We start from the raw sequence: 22,076 nt of genomic DNA on the forward strand, positions 1-22,076 counted from the left end.
CCTCCATGCTCAAACCAGCCCTTGAGCAGGTCTGCTGGACACACTCAACGGGGCTATATTTTCAGAACTAACCACTGATTTTTGCCTAGGATTATGAGGCATCTTAACAGGAGTCTGATTTTCAAAGGAGGGCTGCTCAGAGTTCCCAAGGCCTCTCAAGGCTTCTTGCATTGAGTGCCTAAAATTTAGGAGACACCCCCCCCCCCCGCCCCCCAATTATTTTAGGTATTTTTTACAACTCTTGGCAAATTTGTCTACTTAAGTAGTCAAATGTGAGCCTCTCTGCACCTCCTGGTAAAGGCTGGGAATTTTTCAAGACGGCATAATGGAACCAGGTGTTCATATCCCACTGAATTTAGGTGTTTAACTCCCTTAAGCTACACAGAAAATCCCAGTCAAAGCACCTGAGCTGGACCTGTGCTAGTCCAAAGAATAAAGTGTTGCCACAGGATAATGGTCTCTTGATGCTAGATTATTGCTGTGATAAAAAATTGATCAAAAAGAAATATAGTGGTAACAGAGGCATTTACTCTCCAAGTGGCAGACAGTCATGGTATCACAACCCCTGAACTCCTGTGACTTATTTCTACTTCATAAAAAAGATTCATCTGGCACTGGGGGATTTTGTATTTGACAGATTAAAGAGAAGAAGAATATCATTTGCCCTCAGTTCCATTGTTGAGAAGCCAACATTTTTTGGCTCCCTGGAAAGACTTTATACATGGCATAGCCAATCAGAATCAAATTATGTATTAAAAATAAGGTTTTCAAAAGTAGGTGTGTAGTTGTATGATTCATACTTCAGGCCTTAAATATATACCATGATTTTCACAGATACTTTATTTTCCACTGGCTTCGGCAAACCCTTTCTTGAGTTGCAGATCACTTATCAACTCCTGAAGTCATTAAGAGTTGTAAGTCTCACCAGCTCGCTGAGCAAGACGATAAGACTTGTAAGCAGTGCATAAAAATGTCTCATGTTTAGTGCATAAAAATTACGAGATGGCAGAAAAAAACTGTCCACCGGAGCTATCTGCCCAATCACCAAAATATTTTGATGCCTTATGGGATTGTCATTTGGCTGTTTCTTGTTACCATTCCTTCCTTTGGTATCTCAAAATGCACCCTGGCCATGGGCTCCCAAGGTGAACCGCCTCCCCTCTCTATGAAAGGAGGGCATCTTGGGAAAGCAATTGTGAACAGGGGGGTGAAGTGACTGAGGAGAACTGGCTGCAAAAAGCACCTGAACTACACCCCACGTGAGACCCTGAGTTGCCATTTCCAGATCAAAATATTTTGGTTATGGTCATAATTTTAGGGGTTCAGATTTTTACCCAACATTCGAAAGTTTCCCCAGGTAAAAAAAAATGTGTATGCATGTGTGTATATAATCAAATTCCCTCTCATGCACTGTTTGGAGAAGTTTGGTTAATCTCTTTAGATAATACCCAATTGCTTTGTGCACTTTTCACAATTTTACCCATCAGGAACAATCATTAGAGCCAAAAATTCTGATACCAGAGAGCACCAGATACCAGAGAGTACCTGCCTTCCTTAATGCTATTGAGATTGATCTTGTGTTTATATAATCACCTTCATTAGTCGGTAAAGATTAAAACCTGCTCTCCAGGGAGTACTAATAGCGAATAACAAGAGTTATGAGTCAATGCTTGGGTTTTAATGGGAGACTTGATTATAAACAAGCCATTCACTCCTAGTTTTCTTTCCAATGTACACGTTGCATGAGTAATACTAAAATAATCTCATTTTGGTTGCAGGCAATACAGTTACGTGTTGTTTCAGAGGACTCCCTAATTTGCTTTCGACAAGCTGCCTGCTTCCCAATTTTACAAAAGGCAATAAAGTACTAGCTAGGCTGCACTGTAATGCTGAGGGAGAGGTAGTTTTGTAAAGATCTAGGGATTCACATCAGTTCACTCCTCTGAAAGCCAGCTGCCAGCAGCAATCAGAACATGTGACATGGGTCTGGGGTGTCAGGAGCCCCTCTCATCCCTGGTCTTGTCTGAGCCCTTTTATTTAGGAGTGACATGTGAATAGTGATTGTGTTCAGACCCAGCACTGTCATAAAGTGTCACTGCTATGCTCTGTACCTGTGTAAAGTGTGCACAGTGTGAAGGCAAATCAGAATGGCAACACTTAAGGTCTACCAGGATAAATGCATGCAGCTTCACAAGATGTCAGGCAATAGGAAATCAAGTGCCGTGTATTTACTGATTGCTCCCTGTAGGTTAAGAGATATTAACAAAACCCATGTTGGGTCTCATTCTCTAGCACTGTATTATACCACTTTAGCCATATAAAGAAGCCTTAAAACTAGTGAAAATTGGGACCCATTAAGGCTATGGGTAAACGGGTTGGGCCTAAAGTTTGTTACAAAGCGCAGGCTTTTGCGTTATTCTCAAAAAGTAAAGCGGCCCAAAGTAGCTCACTGGTCTGATATCAAGGGTTCACTGCATAACAGGCTCAAAGTCTTAAGAGTAAAGCTGAAAGAAACCTCCAGAGGCCATCTAGTCCAACCCAAAGCAGAATCATCTCTTCCGGACTATCCCATACAACAGCTTGCCTCGTTCAGTATTAGGTTGTATCACAAACCCCACCAACATAGATCCCAGGCTGTGACCTCCCTCAGTGTTTACATCCCAGTAATTCCTTACAACATGCCATATTTTGGAAATTAAGAGCAATGGGATCAAAGCAAAGTTCAGAGTAATACCATGAAAAATTCAGACTAATGATTAAATTGCTCACTCATTATGTGACTTTTGAAAAGTCACTGGTAAGATACCCAGGTATAACCTCAAAATACTTACACACATCATGAACTCTTTTGGTTTGGCTTCCTAAGCTAGTTTCATGGTGGTGTTTCCACCAATAACATTGGAGACTATAAGGTTAGTACCATGGTGTGCATTTACATGTTATGTTTACTGTAGAGCTGCCTAATTAGCTCTGCAGTAAAGTCTCATTGTCTACAAGTGTGGCCCTATTAGGCTGCAGGAAAATAATCAACTCCACCATAGGTTAGTACTTGTAAACACAAGTACTATGCATTCTTTGCTGCACAGCAACATGCGTGTAGACGCTGACAGGGTGGGATGGGGCAAAAGGGTGCAGGGGCCCAGCCAGGCCCTCTGCAGTATGCTGAGCTGGGCTGGAGCAGCCCCAGGCTGGCAGGCTGACTCCCCAAGTCCCCTGCCAGCCAGACCTGCTCTGACCCAGCTCAACATGCTGTGGTTCTGAGTGCATGTGAAAACGCAAAGCCTAGGAGCAATAAATGTGCCAGAGTTTATTAATTTTCATTGATTTCATGTGTAGATGTACCCATTGGGGAGGAGATACTTGTCTTACAGATACAGAAGACATAATAGGTAGCTGGGCTTCAAAATCTTTGCCTTAGCTACGGACTGTTGAATAGCTCAGGCTGGACTAGATGACCCTTGAGATGTCTTCCAACCTAGCACTTGGATGATACTTTTTGGCATCATTGGTTTACTGCACAGTATAAATGTCATAACAGTCAAGGCTCGAAATACACTCTGGGTGTGTCTACACATGCACACCCTTAATGCGCCTTAAAAATGGCCCCCACCCGCTCCCCCAGCCCCCTATGACTGCCCTGCCTGCCCCAGCTCCTGGCCCTTTAAATAAAAGCCCCAGTGCTCACTGGGTGCTGCTGGGTTGGGGGTGATCCTTACTGCCCCACGCTGCATGGGGGGCTCTGTATGAGTCCTCTGACACCCCCCAACCCCTGCTTCCCCAGCTCCAGAACAGCTGCTCTCCCGCTACAGTTCTGGCCCTTAAAGAAAAAGAAAAAAAAAAAAGACAAGCCCCTGTACTTACTGCTCCTGCAGCAGCCCCGGGGGGCTCATGGTGAACCCCCATGCAGCACAGGGCACTGGGGGGCAGTGGGGATGGCCCCCTGCCAGCGGGAACAGTGAGTGTGGGGATTTTTCTCAGTTTTTTTTCCCCCCTTAAAGGGCCAGAGCTGCGGAGGGTGGAACAGCCATGTGGGGAGGGGTGGGGGGAGCCTGGGGAAGCAGGGGTGGGCTGGGGAGGGATGGACCTGGTTGACTTGGAGATTCAGCTGAATCGATTTGGGACAGTGATTCGAATCACCGAATTGAATCACTGCCCCCCGAATCGGCCAAATCTGAATCTGAAGCGAATACTAGCCACTTCGCACAGGCCTAGCAGATGCACTCACTGGGTTTTGTCATTAATGTGAGTAAGACTGGGTTGTAAGTCAAGGCTTGCGGAATAGCACAAGTCTGGCAAAGGTGGCCTTGCAGGTTTGAAAGGGGATATATACAACCAAGCTCCTTTTTAGTACGTTCCAGGGGTGCTGTCAGCCAGTGCACAGTATCTGTACAGTAGTTTTGGGTGGAGCAATGTGGATGAAGGTTTTGAGTGGGGTTTGGAGTAGATGATGTTTGAGGTCCCTTTCAATTCTAGGACACCTCCTTTTCCCCATGATCTTGCTAACATAAAATATGTGGACAGGATGAAAAAACCAATCTGTATATAAATCTAATTACTGAGTGCAGTCAACACTCTAACGAAAAATATTGATTGGAGTATTTGATTCCAAAGTGTAAAACTACCTGTATATTATTCCCTTGCAATGAAGAAACTGTAGGCCACATATGATTTCAGCAGCATAGAACCTGCAAAATAAAAGTACACAGGTCAGAGCAGAGGTATCCCAACAGTAAGTCTTTGTCTTGTGCCAGCTCCACAGGTACTGTAAACTAACTTCAGGCCAATCAAGTCAAAGGAGCATAGGCAGTATTTTCGAAACCAACTGTGGGTAAGTCTGCATAGCACAGCGCATGCCTGCACAGGGATTCCCTGAGCTAGGTGTAAATAGGGTAGCTTATATATCAGTGTACAGGGTGCAAGGTAGTGACATGTAGAGGTCCCTGACCTGGGCCTGCATGTACTAGTTCTGGAACTGGAAGGGGAGCTTATCAACCTGGGTGTAGTGCGGTGGTAATGCCGCTCTTCTGCTCCTGGTTTTGGAGCTCACATGCATAGAGCTAGCTTGGGACTCTCTGAATGGCACTGCTTTGCACTGTACTCATAGGTCCTTACCAAGCACCTTTAAGAAGTCCATTCTCAAAATTTTTTAGACCTTGTTCCAACACATTTTTATATTTAAATTAAAAAATCCTCCAGGTCCAAAGCACTGACACACATACGCACCACTGCAAAATGGAGCTTCTTTGCTGAGGGGTGAATTCAACCAGAAGACCCTGTTCCCAGAGGAGGGATATACAGCATCTTTTCACCAGATCACCAACATGCTGCTCTCGAGTCTGAGTTCTCAATGTTCACATTTTTTTTTTTAACTCCAACAAATTAAACATTTGTTTAATTCCTTTTACTTAAATAAAAATGAATTCCTAAGGCCATTTCAATATTGACTTTTAAAATAGCTCTTGTTGGCACAGGGACTTAGAGAAACTTTCCTTTATTCTAATTCCCCCATTGATTCTAATCGCGGCTAAATGCATTTCTAATTCTCATTGGGTATATTTACTTTTTATTTAAATTTGCCTTTCTCACATTTGCTAGGATCAGATTTGCCTTTGTTTGGGGGCTCAGTGAGGAAAATGAGATGCCCATTGCTTTCTTCAAACAATATTATTGCCCTGTGTGTGTCTTCTCAGGGTCTTAGTGTAAAGGAGAATGTAGCTTGGCTATCACGTACACAAGCATGGTAAAGCTAGAGCACTTTAACTGGAATATGGCTGAGACTCCTCCAAAGAGACTTCTTTTGCAGCCTAGTATCTAAGGATCTGTCTCCAAGGATATGTCCATATGGCACAATGTAGCGCAGGATAGAGATACCAGGGTTTACCTCAGGCATCGTCACCTTGCCTTGGGCTATCTACCTCTCTTGGGACAGCAAATTAGCCTTGTAATAAAACCCATTGGTTTTATATAGTGTTCTACATCTATAACGCTCACAGAGCTAAATCCTTTTTTAATTTACACGTGTAGCTATGTAGCCATGTCACTGCGGGTTACAACATGCAATTTCATGGCATTTACTGAGCAGAAAGAATGATTTTCCCCTAGCTTTTGTGGCTGCAAATATCCAAACCATTAATGTGGTAAGTAAGCATGCAGGTCATTTAGACTGGCTGCTTGTTTCCTTTTGTTATCTCAGCAAACTCATGAAATTCAAGAATCAAGTTTGGGATACCAGTTTTTCCCATGGTGAAATGGAACTGCCTTGTGAATGTGCCTGTCTGAAATAAAAACCTTCCCACTCTACAGCCTAGTGGCAGGAGCCCCTTGGTTTAGGTCCCTGGTTTCATATTCACTGGATAAAATGGAAGGAGAACAGCAGAAACGTTTCTGTCCCATTGGGCTCTTTCCTTCCCGGACAGCAGCCACATCACTGAGCCACAAGACCTTGTATTTTATTCTCTTCCTCTTGGCTCTACATATCTGGAATGCCCAGTGAGCCAGTTTCTGGAGGAAAGCTGGACCGAGTTCTGGGTAAAGCCTGTATTGGGATCTGGTGGTTAGAGCGCTTCATTGGGAAGCCCATACAGGGGGTTTAGCACCCCGATCTACTCCACCCTGGAAAAGTGCCCCAGCTACTAAACTATTGGGCTCAAGACGTGTCAGCACTCTCCTCTTCCGGTGTCCACTGCACACCAGTCATGGAAGAAAATTGGCCAACCAAAAATGCTTGGCCTGGCCTTACATGCAGCCCAGTAAGGCAACGCTGAATCATCAACTGTGTCAGAGGCTAGATCTGCAGTTGTACAACTTCCAGTGCACTGTGTAGGCAAGTAAAGTGAAACTGGCTTTGGCCCTCAGGGCTTTACAAAGAAAGACAGTATATCCTCATCCCCATTCTAGAAAGAAGGAAGCTGAAACTCAGGGAAGGAAAGTGAGGTTCTTTTGCACGGAGGAGAGACCAGTGGCAAAGAGAGGAATAAAACCCACATCCTCTGAGACTCAAGATTTCTATAGGAAGGTCAAATGACCCCGATCTTCCCATATGCATGTGACCATAAACAAAGGCACTGTAATTCTCTTACGTTGCTCTTGGGAGGTCAAACTTGTGACAGCTTTGGATGTGGAACATGAGGTCTCCTCCATTCAGGTATTCCATTACAAAGAAGAGGTTTTCCTAGAAAATGATAAAGGACTAACATTAGGGATGGGGAGGAAAAATGATCCAAAAAGGAAAAGTGCCATCTCCTGCTTTCTTTTCTTTTCTGTTGTTACAAGGTTAGTTGTTTCAAAGAAAATTCTTCCATATGTTCTTCACCTTTTTATTTCTTGACCTCAGCCTTGACTCCAACTGCCTTGATTTACATGGTCAATAGTAGCTCAGCACAGTCAGAGAAATATCTACTTCCTTATATAGTCTTTTTCATCATGAGGTCTCAAAGTATTTTAAATGAGATTAGCTTCCTTTTTTCTTTCCATTGTATATATGTGGAAACTGAGGCACGGAGAGGTAAAATAACTTGCAAAAGGCTTTGCAGCAGGCTAGAGCAGGAAATAGAGCCCCAAATCTCCTGAGTGCCAGTGCACTGGGCCTGGACAGTCTTGTGGACACTTGTGCATTTTATTTCATCTGTGACCAACACAAAAGATTGCCTGGTACTGCAAGGAGCTAAATGCGATGATGCCAATCAAGCAAAATACTGAGGCAGGTGCTTTATTTTATGCATATGAGCATTCCCATTGTTGCGGCCATATTTAGGCCACTATAGGGAAGACATTATTATTATGATAACTATTATAATGCTGATGATGATGATGATTAGTATACACCCAAACTACTCAGACTTTAGGGGGCCCACTGCTCAAATCCTGCCATTGAACCCCCACAGGAAGAGAACAAAAATATCTGATACAAAGTTTGTCATTTCCCATGACATCATGGCCTACTAATACAAGCAAGGGTCCTGTGGTTACCAGGATGTATCTGCAGCTAAAAACTAGGAAATTAATATTAGGTTCTAGCAGTAGCAGATCTGGGAATAGGGAAAGGAGGATGTGTCCCCTCTCCTCCCCACTTTGGCTGTACGGTACATTCAGCAAACCCCGAGCTCACCAGGGGATCAGGTCAGGGTCTGGCAGGAGCCCCTGCATTCACGTGGCTCCGGAGCCCAGAAGCGATTGCTACTGCTCCTTGCCTTTCCTCTCCTTCCCCCTCCCCACTCACCCCTGGGCTCTGGCACTGTGTGAAAGCAGGGGAGCCACCCAGACCCCGGGCACAGAGCTCACATATAGCACAGACAAATGGGGTGCCACAGTCTTTCTGCATCTGCCCACGGAGCCTGGGTGCATGAAATAGTTACCAGGAGGGTAAAGCGGGCAGGGATTTACTGGGCATCAGCTGCCCTCAGATATCCCAAGATACACAACAGTTAATCCATGGCAGCTCACCCCTCTTTCCTAAAGGACTAACTACCATGGTTTAACTTGCTTGTATTGCAAAGGGAGAGTCTGCACACGAGCAACTACCATGAAGCTACTGTCATGCCACAAAGCCCCACCTCCTCTTATTGCCCATATTTTTTAGAGCTCTTCTTCACCGCTAGCATATGTCAAGGTATGACTGCAACTCATGCAGAAGGACCCAAGCCAGCTTTAAACTCACCAGATCTGGGAGCCACGTCATTACCCAAAAGCTGGGTAAATCACGTTGACCCAGGCAGCTACCCACTAAGCTCTGTGCCACCACCGCTATGCTTTTATCCATGTGGATAATCATTTGTGGTTGTGGGACAGGGTCACTTGTGTAGTTCTAGTAATAGGTTCAACAAGGATTTGCTTGGGATGGTTTGGATAAGGACAATCCTGTCTTAGACAGGATCTCCAGAGGTCCCTGCCAGCCCCTCTTTTCTATGATACCACGGCTGAGCTGGCGCATCTAAATCCAGCTCGGCTACATCCAGACGTGAGCTGCAGCATGTCCATCCCTTTAGACATGAGTTTGACTCACAAACACGCTGTACTCTCGGTGTCTCCCATATATACCAGAATCCCGTGTACAGTAATTTATAGGACGGTGGCACGTGGAGGCCTCCATCATGATCAAGGCCCAGTCTGTGCTAGGTTCAGAGATGAGAAACACTGTGACCCGCACAGGTTGCTATCTAAATAGACAAAAGGGAGGAAGGGAAATGCAGGTGAACTGATTTACCTGGCAGTACTGTCTATTGGTGGCACAGCCAGGAGTATGGCACAGATCTCCCAGGACTTGTTACCGAGTGTGCAGCACTTTTGAAGGTTATGCTTGCTGAAAATCAGGAAGGTACCTAAGGGGTAGGAGTTTCCAGAGGAACTTAAGTGACACAGAAGCACAAATCCCATTGAAAAATGAGTGGCATTTTGGCTCCTAAATCACCTAGGTGCTTTTTAAATTAACTTCCTAACAGGTTGTCTACGTAGGAAGCTTGAGATTAGACAAAGTGTAAATGCAACGCTGCGTTCAAGAAAAATTCCGCGTGCGGATCTGCTTCTTCAGGAGCGCGAGTGTTTTCTGCTTTAGTTTGATCTGCTTCCAAACCAGATTGAGTTAATTTTGAGAGAGATGAATTCCTATTCCAAGATGAGAGCGTCCACGTGTGATATGCTTGGGCTTCTATATTTAAAAATCTCAGCTCCACACATCAAGCTGTGCATAAAGCAAATGGCAAGCAGAACTCTTCAGTGGAAACATCCCTCCATTCCTTACATACCTCAGTTTATTCATCTCCTGGGTACACAACAGTTTAGGAATTATCTCCCCTCTGTCTCGGTTACTGCCCATAATAATTTTGTTGGAGAAGATGCTCCTTTAATTTGGGTTTTGTTTTTCATATTTTTTCCAATGGCTAAAGCTTTTTTTACCCAGACCCTTTAATACAAGCCTTCCTGGCAGCCAGCCAAGAGCTGATGAGAAAAAAAATGGTGTTTATTCTTTTCAAATAACAGCTGTTCTGCACTAATTTGTGCAATTTCTATAGCCAGATCCTTTTAATTACAGCACTCTTATTTAATTGAAAATCTGGCTGGAAACCACACCTGTCATCTTGACAAGCACTGGGCCAGATCCTGTGCTCTGTGAAGTTCATAAAACTTCTGCTGCTGATGCCGAGTGACTGAAGCAGTGAGTCCTAAGTGCCTGAGCCTGGTGGTGCTTACCCTCTGAATGTCTGTACAGTCCGTGCTTCTGAACCGCCTGCCTAAATACATGGCGCCGGCTACTGCAGTCCTAATTCAGACAAGAATTCCTACTGCAACATGGGAGCTGGGAGCTTTGCTTAGGCGAGATCTGTGAGACAATTATATGGGCTATAGCAACCACTTAGATGTACTGTGTTTGGCAAATCAAAGTGTCATACGTAGCACCACCCCGAGGAGTCCGTTCTGGGATCCCTATAGCTTCCTAAGGGCCAGCAATTGCAGTAGCAACAACAGCACGGCGTGGCCCACAGAGAGGGGTTACCTAAGATGACCCCCTAAGATGAGCAGCTGGATGACATCAAGCAAAGGAAAATACGAATGATGATCTGAGAGAGCTTCCTAAGTGAGGTCCACCAAGCTGTAGACCAGTCTCAAAAGGGAAGTGGAGTAAGCCTGGGCACTTGAGTCCTTTAAAAATGCGACTGGTTGCCTTGGTCCAAGTGGTGAATATTTAAATGGAGGATCATGCTGGCAGGGTTCCTGGCTCTGACACGACCTCCTCTCTTGGCCTGGGAAGGCTGGTTGACTTCCCCCAAAGCCTCAACCGATGTGAGGTTCCCACGGATAGCCAGTGGCTCCCGTTATACTTGATGGAAGTTGAAGGACCTGTTGGGAGGTGAAGCTGACAGTATTATATGCAGAGCTAGAAGAAGAATAACTACATTATAATGCTCTGGTAAAAAGCAAATAAAGGAGCGGAGCCACAACTCTTGTCCAGCGTCCTGCTTCGTCCTGAGGGCCAGTAATCTGCCGCTGGCCTCTATCAGCAGGGAAATGGCTCCTCCGCCTTGACAGCTTCTTTGTCCAAGCAGTATTGGGTGTGAGCTGAGATGCATGTGGTCTGGACAGGGAGTAAGCCAGCAAACACCCCTGCTTTCTCCTACATCCCCTGACCCAGATTATTCAAGCAGGATTACAAAGGCAATTCTTTCTCCTTCCCTCAAAATCGAGTCCTATGTTTGCAGTGTCCTAGGAACGTGGAAACTGGGAACCATTCAAGCCTGCACATCGCCCTATTTACTGCCATTTATCTTCTAGTAGCTTTTTTCCATTCCCAGCATAGGGAATACTCTAATTACCCCAATGCAGTAAGCAGTCATTTTTAACTGGGCCCACTATTACTATCCCAGGACAGAGAACTGTGCCACTCGGTGCGGACATCATTTGCGACATATTTAAGGACCTCAGCACTGAGAAGACAGATAACACCACAGACAGGACATAATGTCAAACATGTATTCATCTGCATGTTGGCTTTCTATTTGGGTTTGATCTTGTGAAGTGCTGCAGGACTGATTTCAGCAGGAGCCAGGGGCACGCATGACCTGGCACAATTGACCCCAAATGCTTTGAGCAGCATGACACCAACTCTGTGGTGCCACATGCTACTCTGCCCACCTTCTCTAGGGACGGCAGACAAGGAGTTAAGCCAACCTGCTCCTGTTTTGCATGCAACTGCAGTGAGAATGAATAGTTGCTATCAGCGAGGCTTCTGCCTTTACAAACAGTAAGTATAAAGCAGGGTAGCATTTAAATGGGCCTCTTGAAGGTGCATCCTAGCTAATAGGCTCTTAAATCCTGTAACCAGCTGGAAACACTCCAAAGTACTTTCCATGGGTTCGTTTTTTCTTTCCATTTTTTAGTGTTGCAGACGTACAAATGTACAATTTCATGGCATTTACTGAGCAGAAAGAATGCTTTTCCCCTGGCTTTTGTGGCTGCAGATATCCAAGCCATTAATGTGGTAGGCATGCATGTCATTTAGACTGCCTGCTTGTTTCCTTTGTTATCTCAGCAAACTCGTGATAGTCAAGGGTTAGATATTTAGGGTCAGATCCTGAGTTTAATATTAATGAATGCAACTTAACAATTGAATTGGGGAGATTATTATCAGTGGGCTATCTGGCCTTCCACCTATTCAAATATTTATAGGCCATATATCTGGGATGGTGAGACTGAGCTTATAAATCCTTTACTTAAGTAAGGAGGAGTGTGGGAATCTCACAGGCTTCATTGGACCTGCTCATAGGATTAAAGGTTTGTATAGGAATGTGCCCCCGTGCCCCTTTACTGGGCCGTTACACAAGGATAGAGGATACCATTTGCATCTGAAGCATCGTTGCTAAAGATAAAAACGACTGACAGTTTAATTTTGTTCTTCACTCCTAAAGAATGTTTTCCCTTGTGTAATATCTACCTATTCTCTAGAGATGGCAGCATTTCCTACAGCTGCTGGCCAATTCAATTCAGTCCTGATTTCACAATTAGCTTGCTATTCTCATTCTTGCACTTCCAGCATCTTTTACTGCATATTGAACAACCTGATTCTGGATGCTTTGGCTTTTTGCAAGCCCATCTGCTTGATTTAAAGCCTTGAAAACTGTGTACAAAGGTGCAGATGCAGAGTACTGTATCTCTAGGCAATAACAAACTCCGGAGATACTGAAACTCAGCAAAGGACCGCAAAAAGCTTATTTCTTTGCTGAAATCTCACTTAGGACTTCAAAGCAGGGCTCTGTGTGGCATCGCTGACCTGCCCCTTGCTGCAAGGTGAGGGATCTGTTCTGGCTACTACATATCAGGCTGCAGTTTTTAAGAGACTAAGTGTCTTAGGGATGGTTGAAAACTTTGTCAACATTTTCTGGATGGAAACTTGCTTTTTTGACCAAACAAAAATGTCCTTTTGCTCAAAAAAATTCCATTTTTTGTTTGGAAAACCTAAAAAATATATATTAGTTTCTCCAGAGCTGCAGAATTTTTTCTTAGCCGAAAACAAACACAAAATTGTTTTGTTTTTTTTTTGGGGGGGGGGTTGTTTTTTAGACACAAAAACTCAACATTTTCTGCAAGAGAAATGTTTTGATCTGCTCCCATCAGATCTGCAGCCCTTTTAAAAATCCCAGAGCCAATTTTTCAGCTGTGTAAATACAGTTGATTTTCAATGGAGTTGGACCATGGATGGTCCATGGAGTGAGGCATACTTACACTAAGACTATTTTTCTATGTTGCTCTAATTCAGGGGTTCTCAACCAGGGTGTTGTAGCACCCACAGGTGCCTTGAGAGCCTTTCAAGAGTGCTGTGAGAGTACCACACGATGTCAGCGCTGTTAGGCGTGCAAACATGGTTCACAAGATAAATTCAGACATTTCTGGGAGGAATCCCCAGTGTTAAAAACACTGTGCCCTGCTGTGGTCCTTTGCAACAGAAGAGTTGCTCTATTATTTTCTTTAGTCAAAGAAACTGAGGGCACATTTACATGTTCACTAATCCGTTGTAGTTACTACACGTTTAGTTTAGTACTTGGATAACTAAATACTAAATCAATGTGCAGTAACTTGTGCTATTGCACAGTACTGCTGGTGCACGGGTTTTTAGTGATGCTAACTGTGCGCTAGCCCAATACTACGGTGCAGTAACGTATTAGCATGATTTCTGCCTGGCACACTACTGCCCAGTGTTATTAGGCTATGGCATAGTTAGCATCTCGTATAGACGCGCCCTGTGTAAACTAAATGCGGCATTTCCCAAGGGGTGCTTCGAATCGAACGAGTGGTGTCTCAAGTCTAAAAAGGTTGAGAACCGCTGCTCTAATTACTCCTGACACAAACGAGTCTGTTCATTTCCTCCCTTGCTTCACTTACCCCAAGGAGGGCAGAACTGTGCCTACTACATGTACTGACATTGTGTGAGTAACGACTTTTTAATAGGGACGATATATTACTGATACTATAATGAGAGGTTGGAGCTTCTTGAGAGGAAGCTTTGTCCATTGAAGAATCCTTGGGAACACTTTGCAGATGTGTCTTTGTTTCGACAAGGCTAGGCCCTAGGAGCAGTGGCCCCCAACTTCTGGCTCAGCTGGGACGTTCAACATCAAAGCTCCCTTCCACACCTCCACATAGAAAAATGGGGAGCTGGTAATCTGGAGGACCTCCAAGCACCGAATGTCATGCTTATACTGCTCAGAAGCCTGGGCTCCAGGGCATCCAGTCTGTGCCAAAGAGGCATCACCCCCCAGGTGAGGCTCGGTAAGGAATAGTCAACAGTTTTGATCGTCATTCCCAACACATGCAACCGCATTTGGGGCTCCTGAAATCCCCTGTGGACTGGAATGACCCTTGTCCACCAAGCACAAATTAAGCTCGTCTCCTGAACAAGTTACTCCTGCTACCGATTTGCCCCTAACCTGCACATTTTACAGGCCCATATGCTATTCTTTCCCAATTTTAAAGCCCTTTCCAAAACCTCAAAGTCAATATTTTTCAAATTTCTAAATGCAGAAATTAGGAATTAAAATTAGGAAGCCAAAATCAGAACACGCTATGAAAAATAACATGAAAATTCCCACTCTTTTCAGGGGTGTTGGTTGTAGTCGTGTTGGTCTAAGGACGTGGGCAGACAAGGATCTTTGGGTCAATCCGGATGGACCCAAAGAACCTCATCTGCCCACTCTTTTCAGCCACTTATGGAGTGGTCAGAGAGAGTATTTTTTTCAAAGTGTCCAAAATGTTGACTTATTGAAAGGCCAAGTTTTTTAAAAACGATTTTTAAATGTGGAAATGGAGGGGAAAATTAATTGTGTGGTCACTCCCTCCCTTCTCCGTTTAGTTGATGACTGGAACTGGCCAGTTTCTTAGCTGGAATTGTAGTTTCTCCCACCACTGAACTGACAACAGCTTAGCAAGCCTGAGGAAAAAAATTAGCAAATCATTGGAAAGACTTTCACTGATTTCAGTGGCTTTCACATGCATATTGTTTGTGGCTGATCCTGCACACCCATACTTGTTTAGCTTTCCTCATATAAGCAATCAAAAAGACTACTTGTGTGAGTAATATTAAGCATTTGGGGCTTGATTCAAGACAACAGGCATTTGTTTTTCCATTAAATTTCCCAGCCAAAAGTTCAATCCCCTGTTTACAGGGATGGAGTGAAGTGACAGGCCCAGAAAATCTAGCCTACTACTGTCAGTAAAACTGGTGGAAAATATGAATCTCCAAGACAAAGGGCTTTCTAATTGTTTGATGTGTGTGGGGTGGGGGGGGTTGTCCTGAATCAAGATGAAAGTAGGTATATCAAAATTGTCTGTGGATCACAATGTTCCAAAAAAAAGTCTGATTTAGCAATGGTGAAACATTTCTGTTAGGTATTTTCAATATAAATGAAATATTTCAACATCCTCAAATTATAGTGCTCCATTTCAGAGTGCTAAGCTAACCTAAGACATCGCATTTAGAGGCAGTTCGACATGACAGAGCATTTCCTGAAAGCGTCGCATTGCCTCCTGGATGCTGTAGTTTGGAAGCTTGAATTTTTTCTCCTTTATGAACAAAGATTTCTGGGTAGCTTAGGGTTACCATATATTCGGGTTTTCCTGGACATGTCCTCTTTTTTGGCCCTCTTTCCTCATGTCCTGTGGGTTGGTAGTGAGGGGGCACCAGCAGGGTTGGGGGACAGGGGGTTGTGGGTTGATAGTGAGGGGCAATGGCAGGGTTGGGGGGCAGGGGGCTGTGGGTTGATAGCGAGGGGCAATGGCAGGGTTGGGGGCAGAGGTCTGTGGGTTGGGAGTGAGGGGCACTGGCAGGGTTGGGGGGCCAGGGGGCTTTCGGTTGGGAGTGAGGGGCAATGGGAGGGTTGGGGGGCAAGGGGCTGTGGGTTGGGAGTGAGGGGTGCTGGGAAGACTAGGGGGCAGGAGACTGTGGGGTGGGAGTGAGGGCACCAGTAGGGGCAGAAGCATGGCACAGGCATATCGCTGCCCCCACCAGTCATATACCCCTCCCCGCCACTTCCCCCAACAGGTGTCCTCATTTTTGACACTGGAAATATGGTAACTTGGTAATTGTCTCATGATGAAGCAGCTGCAATCACATGACTCACCCATGATGAACCGCACGGCTTGGTTACAGGAGAACACAAGGCACTGTGTTGTCCACAGGAGGACGTGTTGGCATGAGCCACAGCTCAAATTTAGCATTGAGACACAACAGAGAAACGCAGCTGAAAGCCAAACTAACTTGAAATGTGTCAGAGAGATCCTGCAATAGTTCACCACAGCTTTCCCAAAGGGAACTGAAAATAAAAAAGTCAACAAACTAGGTATTTTCCCACCCAAAATTCTGATTTTAGCATTTTCTCTTTAAAGCATTTAAGCTAGAATTTCTGACTTGTCATTAGTAAGCTTGTGTGGTCACATTAATATAATAATTACAGGAGTGTTTTGACTGCTGAATGCTGCCCTGTGGGGTTAGGGCAGACAAGGATCTGTAGGTAAATCTGGTATATTTTATTAAACCATCTCAAATAGTTGGAAAAATTCTTCATTGCAAGCTCTCGGGTACAAATACCTTTCGTCAGGATTATCATTTTAAAAAACCTTCAAACCTGTGCAAGTGACGTGAAGCTTTTCAGGTGGTCACTGCATTGGGCCCTCCTTTTTTTTTTTTATTTTTTAAATGAGCAAAAACAGCTCATTAAAAATGCCTGTATCTCTCAGCCACCCCCTTTTTGACCACATTAGCAATGTAAAAAGCTCTTCAAGCTGCTATAAAGTATGTTAAAGTGACGCAACTCCCAAAACCGTGTGCGAGGATGTTCCCAGCAGTCACTCCTCAGCTCAGCTCAGGAATGGTCTCCCCCGAAGCCTGCCAGACCCCAAGCCTGGACATCTTCCCAAAGCAGTGCAAGACCTTCCTATTTAGGTAGGAGTTTAGCAAAGAAAACTGGGCAGGGATATTATTTAAGGGGGTGCTGTTTTATGTCGATATTCTGGTTGCCTTTTAAGTTGTTTTGTGCTCTTGCACATTCTCCGTTTTTAGAAGTTATTTATAAGTTATTCTGCTTTTTGGTTGCCAACCACTCTGTGCCTTTGTTAAATCAAATAAATAAATATCATGGTTAATGTGGCTCCGTGTGTGGAGTCCTGCACAAAGAAGCTTTTACAAAAGAGAAGTCTAACAAGGAGAAAGTTTCACATAACAATGAAAATGGTTTCTATTTTGGGGTAAAACAGTCTTCTGGGTTGTGGTATTGTGCTTTCAAAAAAAGCCCAGGGGCTTGATTTGCATTTACATAAAGGCTCCTTACCTCAGAGGGGCCTTATTGTAAATAAGACTGGTAAACAGAAGTGACCTGCTAAATTGGGAAGTCTATTTTTATTGTTCATAATCAGTAAAATGCAAACCCCTCTGCCCCCAAGCCTCCAAATCCAATATAAATTGTAAAAAGTTAATTCAGTAATGAACACTATGTTGGATTTAACAGCTCCAGGACTAGCAGCATGGGAATTATGAAACCGTTTTTCTGAACTATTTGAACTTGACAGTGCCCCTTTAAAATCCATAAAACAAATGACTTTTTTTTTTTACACACAAAAACATGGGTCCCTCGAATTCCCTGCTGCAAGGCATTTGTCTTGCTAATAAAAAGGTACATTTTAAGAATGCCAGATCTTAAAAAAAAAAAAAAAAAGACACCTGCATTTATTCAAACAAAATTTCCTATGTTGAGTGGCCCATCAGAAGTGCTGGGCAGCTACAGCTTCTAGAGAAGTCAACAGGAGCTGTAGACGGGGGCAGATCCAAAGTGGGTGCAGGGCATAGTTGCATCCCCCTTTATCAGACCATGCCATGGAAGCAAAAGATGGAGACTTGTTAAAATCCCTGGATCAGGTAATAAGACCCCCTTCCCTTTCCTTCCATGCTCCTATCCCGCCACTCCTTTCCTCCCCCACCCACTGCTGCCCTGCAGAGGCCCTCCTGCCTCACTCTACCAGGCTGCACAGGAGGCCAGATTCCCCCTCCTTCCCCAGTTCCCTCCAAGTGCTCCCTGCCATCCCAGGAGCAGGTGCAGAGAGGGGAAATTGAGGCCAGTGCAGCTGCTGCTGTCCCCAACTAATCCCTGCTCCATCCGTGTACATCCTCTGCTCAGCCCCTGCAGCATGGGGCAGGAGGGGCCGAGACAGTGCAGCAACAGGAAGGGTCCAGAGGTGTAAGCAGAGACGGCTCTGGAGCTCCCCCCACTCTTGGGCAGCCAGGGACAGCAGCAGCAGTGGGTGGGGGAGACAAGGAATGGGAGGGGAGAGATTCTGCTGCTGTGCATGGAGGAGTAGGGAGGTGGCAATTCGTACTAGCTTCGAACACATAAGAAAAGTAGGTAGACCTTCAGCATGGTCTACCCACCCCGGTCGTGGGGAGCAGGGGAGTGCAGTCACCCCTGCAGTGTCGGTTGCTGCTCCCACACTCCCCCTTTGTAAAATCCTGGATCCACTTATGGCTGTGGATGCTCAGCATCTTCGAAAAGCAAGGCAAAGGCTTCTCATTCCTTAACTTCAGAGCACTTGGTGATCACCTAGTTTTCCATGATAGCCACCCCCCCCCCCCCCAAAAAAAAATTCTCTGATTAAAAAAACACATAAAAATTCACATTTTTCTGCAACGAGCCCTATCTGCCATGCTGATTGCTTTACAGGTCCCAGCAGCAGCCCCGCTCCTTGATGCTGATTGGCCAAGAGGGATGCCATTCATGCAGCAGATTGGTGGAGGAGAGCAGGGCTGCACAATGGGCATCTCTCTAGGCCAATTAGTGAAGGAGGGGGGAAGGGGCAGCCCCCATCGTGGCTGCTTCCCTGTGTGCCAGCAGCTTCTCCCCCCTGGCGGGCTGTCGCAGCAGCCACAACAACGCCTGGCTCTCACGGGGGAGCCACGTTTTATTTTTCAGTAAGTTTTTATTTTTTTCCCCCTGGTGATTCTAATGATTCCCTGGAAAAATGCAGAATTTACATTTTTACATGCCTAACGGATTTCTAGGATCCCTGGTGATGACCACTGTCCAGAAGCGGGAAGAAACTTCTCCCATAATATTGCAGCTGGGGGGACTTTTATGTCTGTGTAGACATGCAGCACTCGTGCTACAGAACTAACACAATGTTTCAGTATAGAGATTGCTATTTTTCTAGTGTTCCTTCTGTGCTTTGCAGATGAGTTTGGTACAGTAAGTAGTTCAGAAACCTTGCGTGACCAAAGCATCAATGTTTTGGAAAGGGTTTGGACACGTGCTTTTCTGTTTGAAGCCATCTATCAAAAGCCATTCCGGTGAAGCCTTCAAAAACAACATTTCCAATAATAACTCCCAGGCTTGGATGCTACATGCTGGCGCATCTGCTCTGAAATGCTCACTCGGAGGATATTATGAAAACATGCCTGCATCGTGCAGTGAAAAAACGTCTGTGGCTTGTTACAGCGCTCTCATTCTGAATGGCTTTCATGAGCTGAATGACTGCCACTTGATTCAGAAAGGTCAGCAGAGAAAAACATATGCCAGAAATCAATCACAGTTGACAGATCATCTGAACTGGAAAGACATGTGTTGACTCTTATAATGTCGAAGTACAGTGTAAAATGAAGAAGCCACACTGTTTTAGTGTGGCAGAGTTGATTTACACAAGGCAGAAGGAGATGCTTAACATATCAAAAGGACAATATTGTAACAGCACACAGTAGGGAGGGGAGCTGGAAAAGAGGGTTTGTCTCATCTGATCTCAAGCCACCATGCAGTGATATAAACCCTCCTGCTTCGGGGCATATAAGCCAACCTCTATTTCTGGAGGACTAGGAGGAGCTTCCTTTGTGGACAAGGCACCCCAGAATACAAAAAATCCTGTAGTCAGTAACTTTCCTCTGGTGTCAACCATTGCTTCAAGACAGGCTACATATGCTGTGCAATGCATATGTTCCTGCATATTCCTAGTGGTACCTCAACCAATGTACTTTTGAATATCTACTGTCATGGGCAAGTCAGGTCCCATACCCCTGTGGACATTATGTCGCTTCCAGTTGCTATTAGTATTATGAAGTGCGTGTTACCTGTTATCTAGCCTCAATCTTCCTCCCCTAAATTCAAGTAATTTCTACCTAACATCTGCTGCAAATGGTAATAACTCCATTCTTTTATTTTGCAAGCATTGCTTTGCAGATCTACCCACTGGCTGATGGGCTTTACGCCGAGGGCTCAGAATGTCATGATCTACCATCCGAGGTTCTTACACTCTTCCTCAATATAAATTTCATTCCCTGTCCTTCAATAAGCATGTGCTTTGGAGAGCTATCTGTAATATTCAGCATGGGTAATACTAGTTTCCTAAAACACCAGCTGGGAATTAGTCTCTCTTGCTAAATAGGTCCTAGTCAAGCACTATGGCAGCACACAGTGTTACTAAATCAGAGCATATGAATGATTGCAGAGGTTTCTGAGATGGATCCAGCCTTTCCAGGCCTACTTGAAGGGAGTAGTAATGGGGCACATGTCCCACAGTCGACAGCTAATTTGAACTGGAAAGACGTGTTGATTCTTACAGTGTCAAACTACGGTTTGAAATGAAGAAGCCAAACTGTTTTAATGTAGCAGAATTGACTTGGACAAGACAGGAAGAGATGCTTCATCATGGCAAGAAAGCAATATCACAACATCTCACATTCTCCTAGATCAGAGGTTGTCAACTGGGGGTACCCTAGGGGTACTTGAAAAGGTGATAGTGGGTACATGTGGACAGGAGAGGACAGAACAGGGCAGGAGGGGCAAGGGCAGCGGAGCCCCTTTGTGGACAGACACGGGGTGGGGGGGCTAGTACATGGTGGCCACCACAGCAACCCACCACCCTGCGCCGCCGCCTCCCAGAAACAGGGCTGGGGCAAAGGTAAGGGCAGCAGTGCCCCTCTGTGGGCTGCACAGGTACTGCCCAACCAGTGCGTGATTGGCTAGGTGTGAGGCCTGTCAGCAGCCTGCAGAGTTGCACGTGCAACTGGCTGCAGGAGAGCAGGTGCAGCAGTGGTGGGGCGGGGTGATGGGGGGTGGTGGTGGCAGATGTGGTGTGTAAGCCCCCCACCCCCGATGTACAAACGCCCCTCCTTCCCCCATGTCTGGCCTCTGCCACCATAAGAGGTACACTTGGTAAAAAAAGGTTGAAGGCCCCCATCCTAGATTTTACCTCCACCATTTTCTTTGCCTCCCCTGGTGCTTGAAAGGCTAGCCCTTAAAGTACAAAACCTCAAAGAAGGTATTCTCCATGCAATTTTTATGCTTTAAGAGGAAATATGCCCAATGAAGGATGGAACACAAAGCTTGTGAACTACCATACTTAAATACAAGATGAGGATTATTTCCACAATCAGCATTGGAGAAAAAGACCCTTGTCTTATATTTGCATACAAGGAAACCTCATTAAATACAGTGCTGTTAAAAGCAGAACACACTCAATAATGGAAGCCAACTATGAAGCTGAATAAATGCAGATGCACATGACTACAGAACACATGGTCTATACTGGGCAAACATACTAACAGGAATCTCAGCTCCTCTGAGTAAGACATATGGTATCACTCACTGTACTCAGTCCCCCTCAATGCCTACTGTTTTGCATGCAAGTCATGGTCAGCCACTCCACTGAATATATTTCAACTTCCTCTTCACTCCCATGGCTGAACTGTGCCTTTCTTTCCCATTTCCAATAATTCTTGTTCCTTCACCAGCCTTAAATGTCTGGCAAACATCATTGAACAGGGCCCCAAAAAGTTCACCCAGAATCCCTCTGCTGCCCCTAGTCTCAGCCTATTTTATATGAATACCGTGGCCTTTTCCTCTATGAGGTGGAGCCAGACTGCATTGCCATGTGCCTCATCTGCATTTGGAGGATCCCAGAATTTATGACAAGAACATGGAGTCATGAGTAGGGGGGTTAATTAGCATGTGGATCCTTTGTGGGGGCTATCTGGAGTACATTCATATACTGAGTAGTGCTGGGCTGTAGGGTCACAGAGGCTTGAAATGCTGTTGACTCTGCTGGAGCTCAACCCAAAG

At 45.0% G+C, this 22,076-nt stretch overlaps 1 protein-coding gene across 6 annotated transcripts in view; it reads right to left on the minus strand.

Annotated features, from left to right (window-relative positions):
- PRKCQ (protein kinase C theta) overlaps positions 1-22,076 on the minus strand; it is a 95,908-nt gene that overhangs the window by 20,761 nt on the left and 53,071 nt on the right. For all 6 annotated transcript variants that reach the window (XM_090041590.1, XM_090041591.1, XM_090041589.1 and 3 more), the window contains 2 exons: positions 7,080-7,171; positions 4,623-4,685 (listed from right to left, as the gene is read on the minus strand). In XM_090041590.1, coding sequence (XP_089897716.1) covers positions 4,623-4,685; positions 7,080-7,171 — 155 coding nt within the window. The remainder of the gene's footprint in view (positions 1-4,622; positions 4,686-7,079; positions 7,172-22,076) is intronic.

This window comes from Crocodylus siamensis, chromosome 4 (genome assembly GCF_052110815.1).
Source record: "Crocodylus siamensis isolate JL-2025a chromosome 4, ASM5211081v1, whole genome shotgun sequence".
In the NCBI taxonomy this organism is placed as follows: Eukaryota; Metazoa; Chordata; order Crocodylia; family Crocodylidae; genus Crocodylus; species Crocodylus siamensis.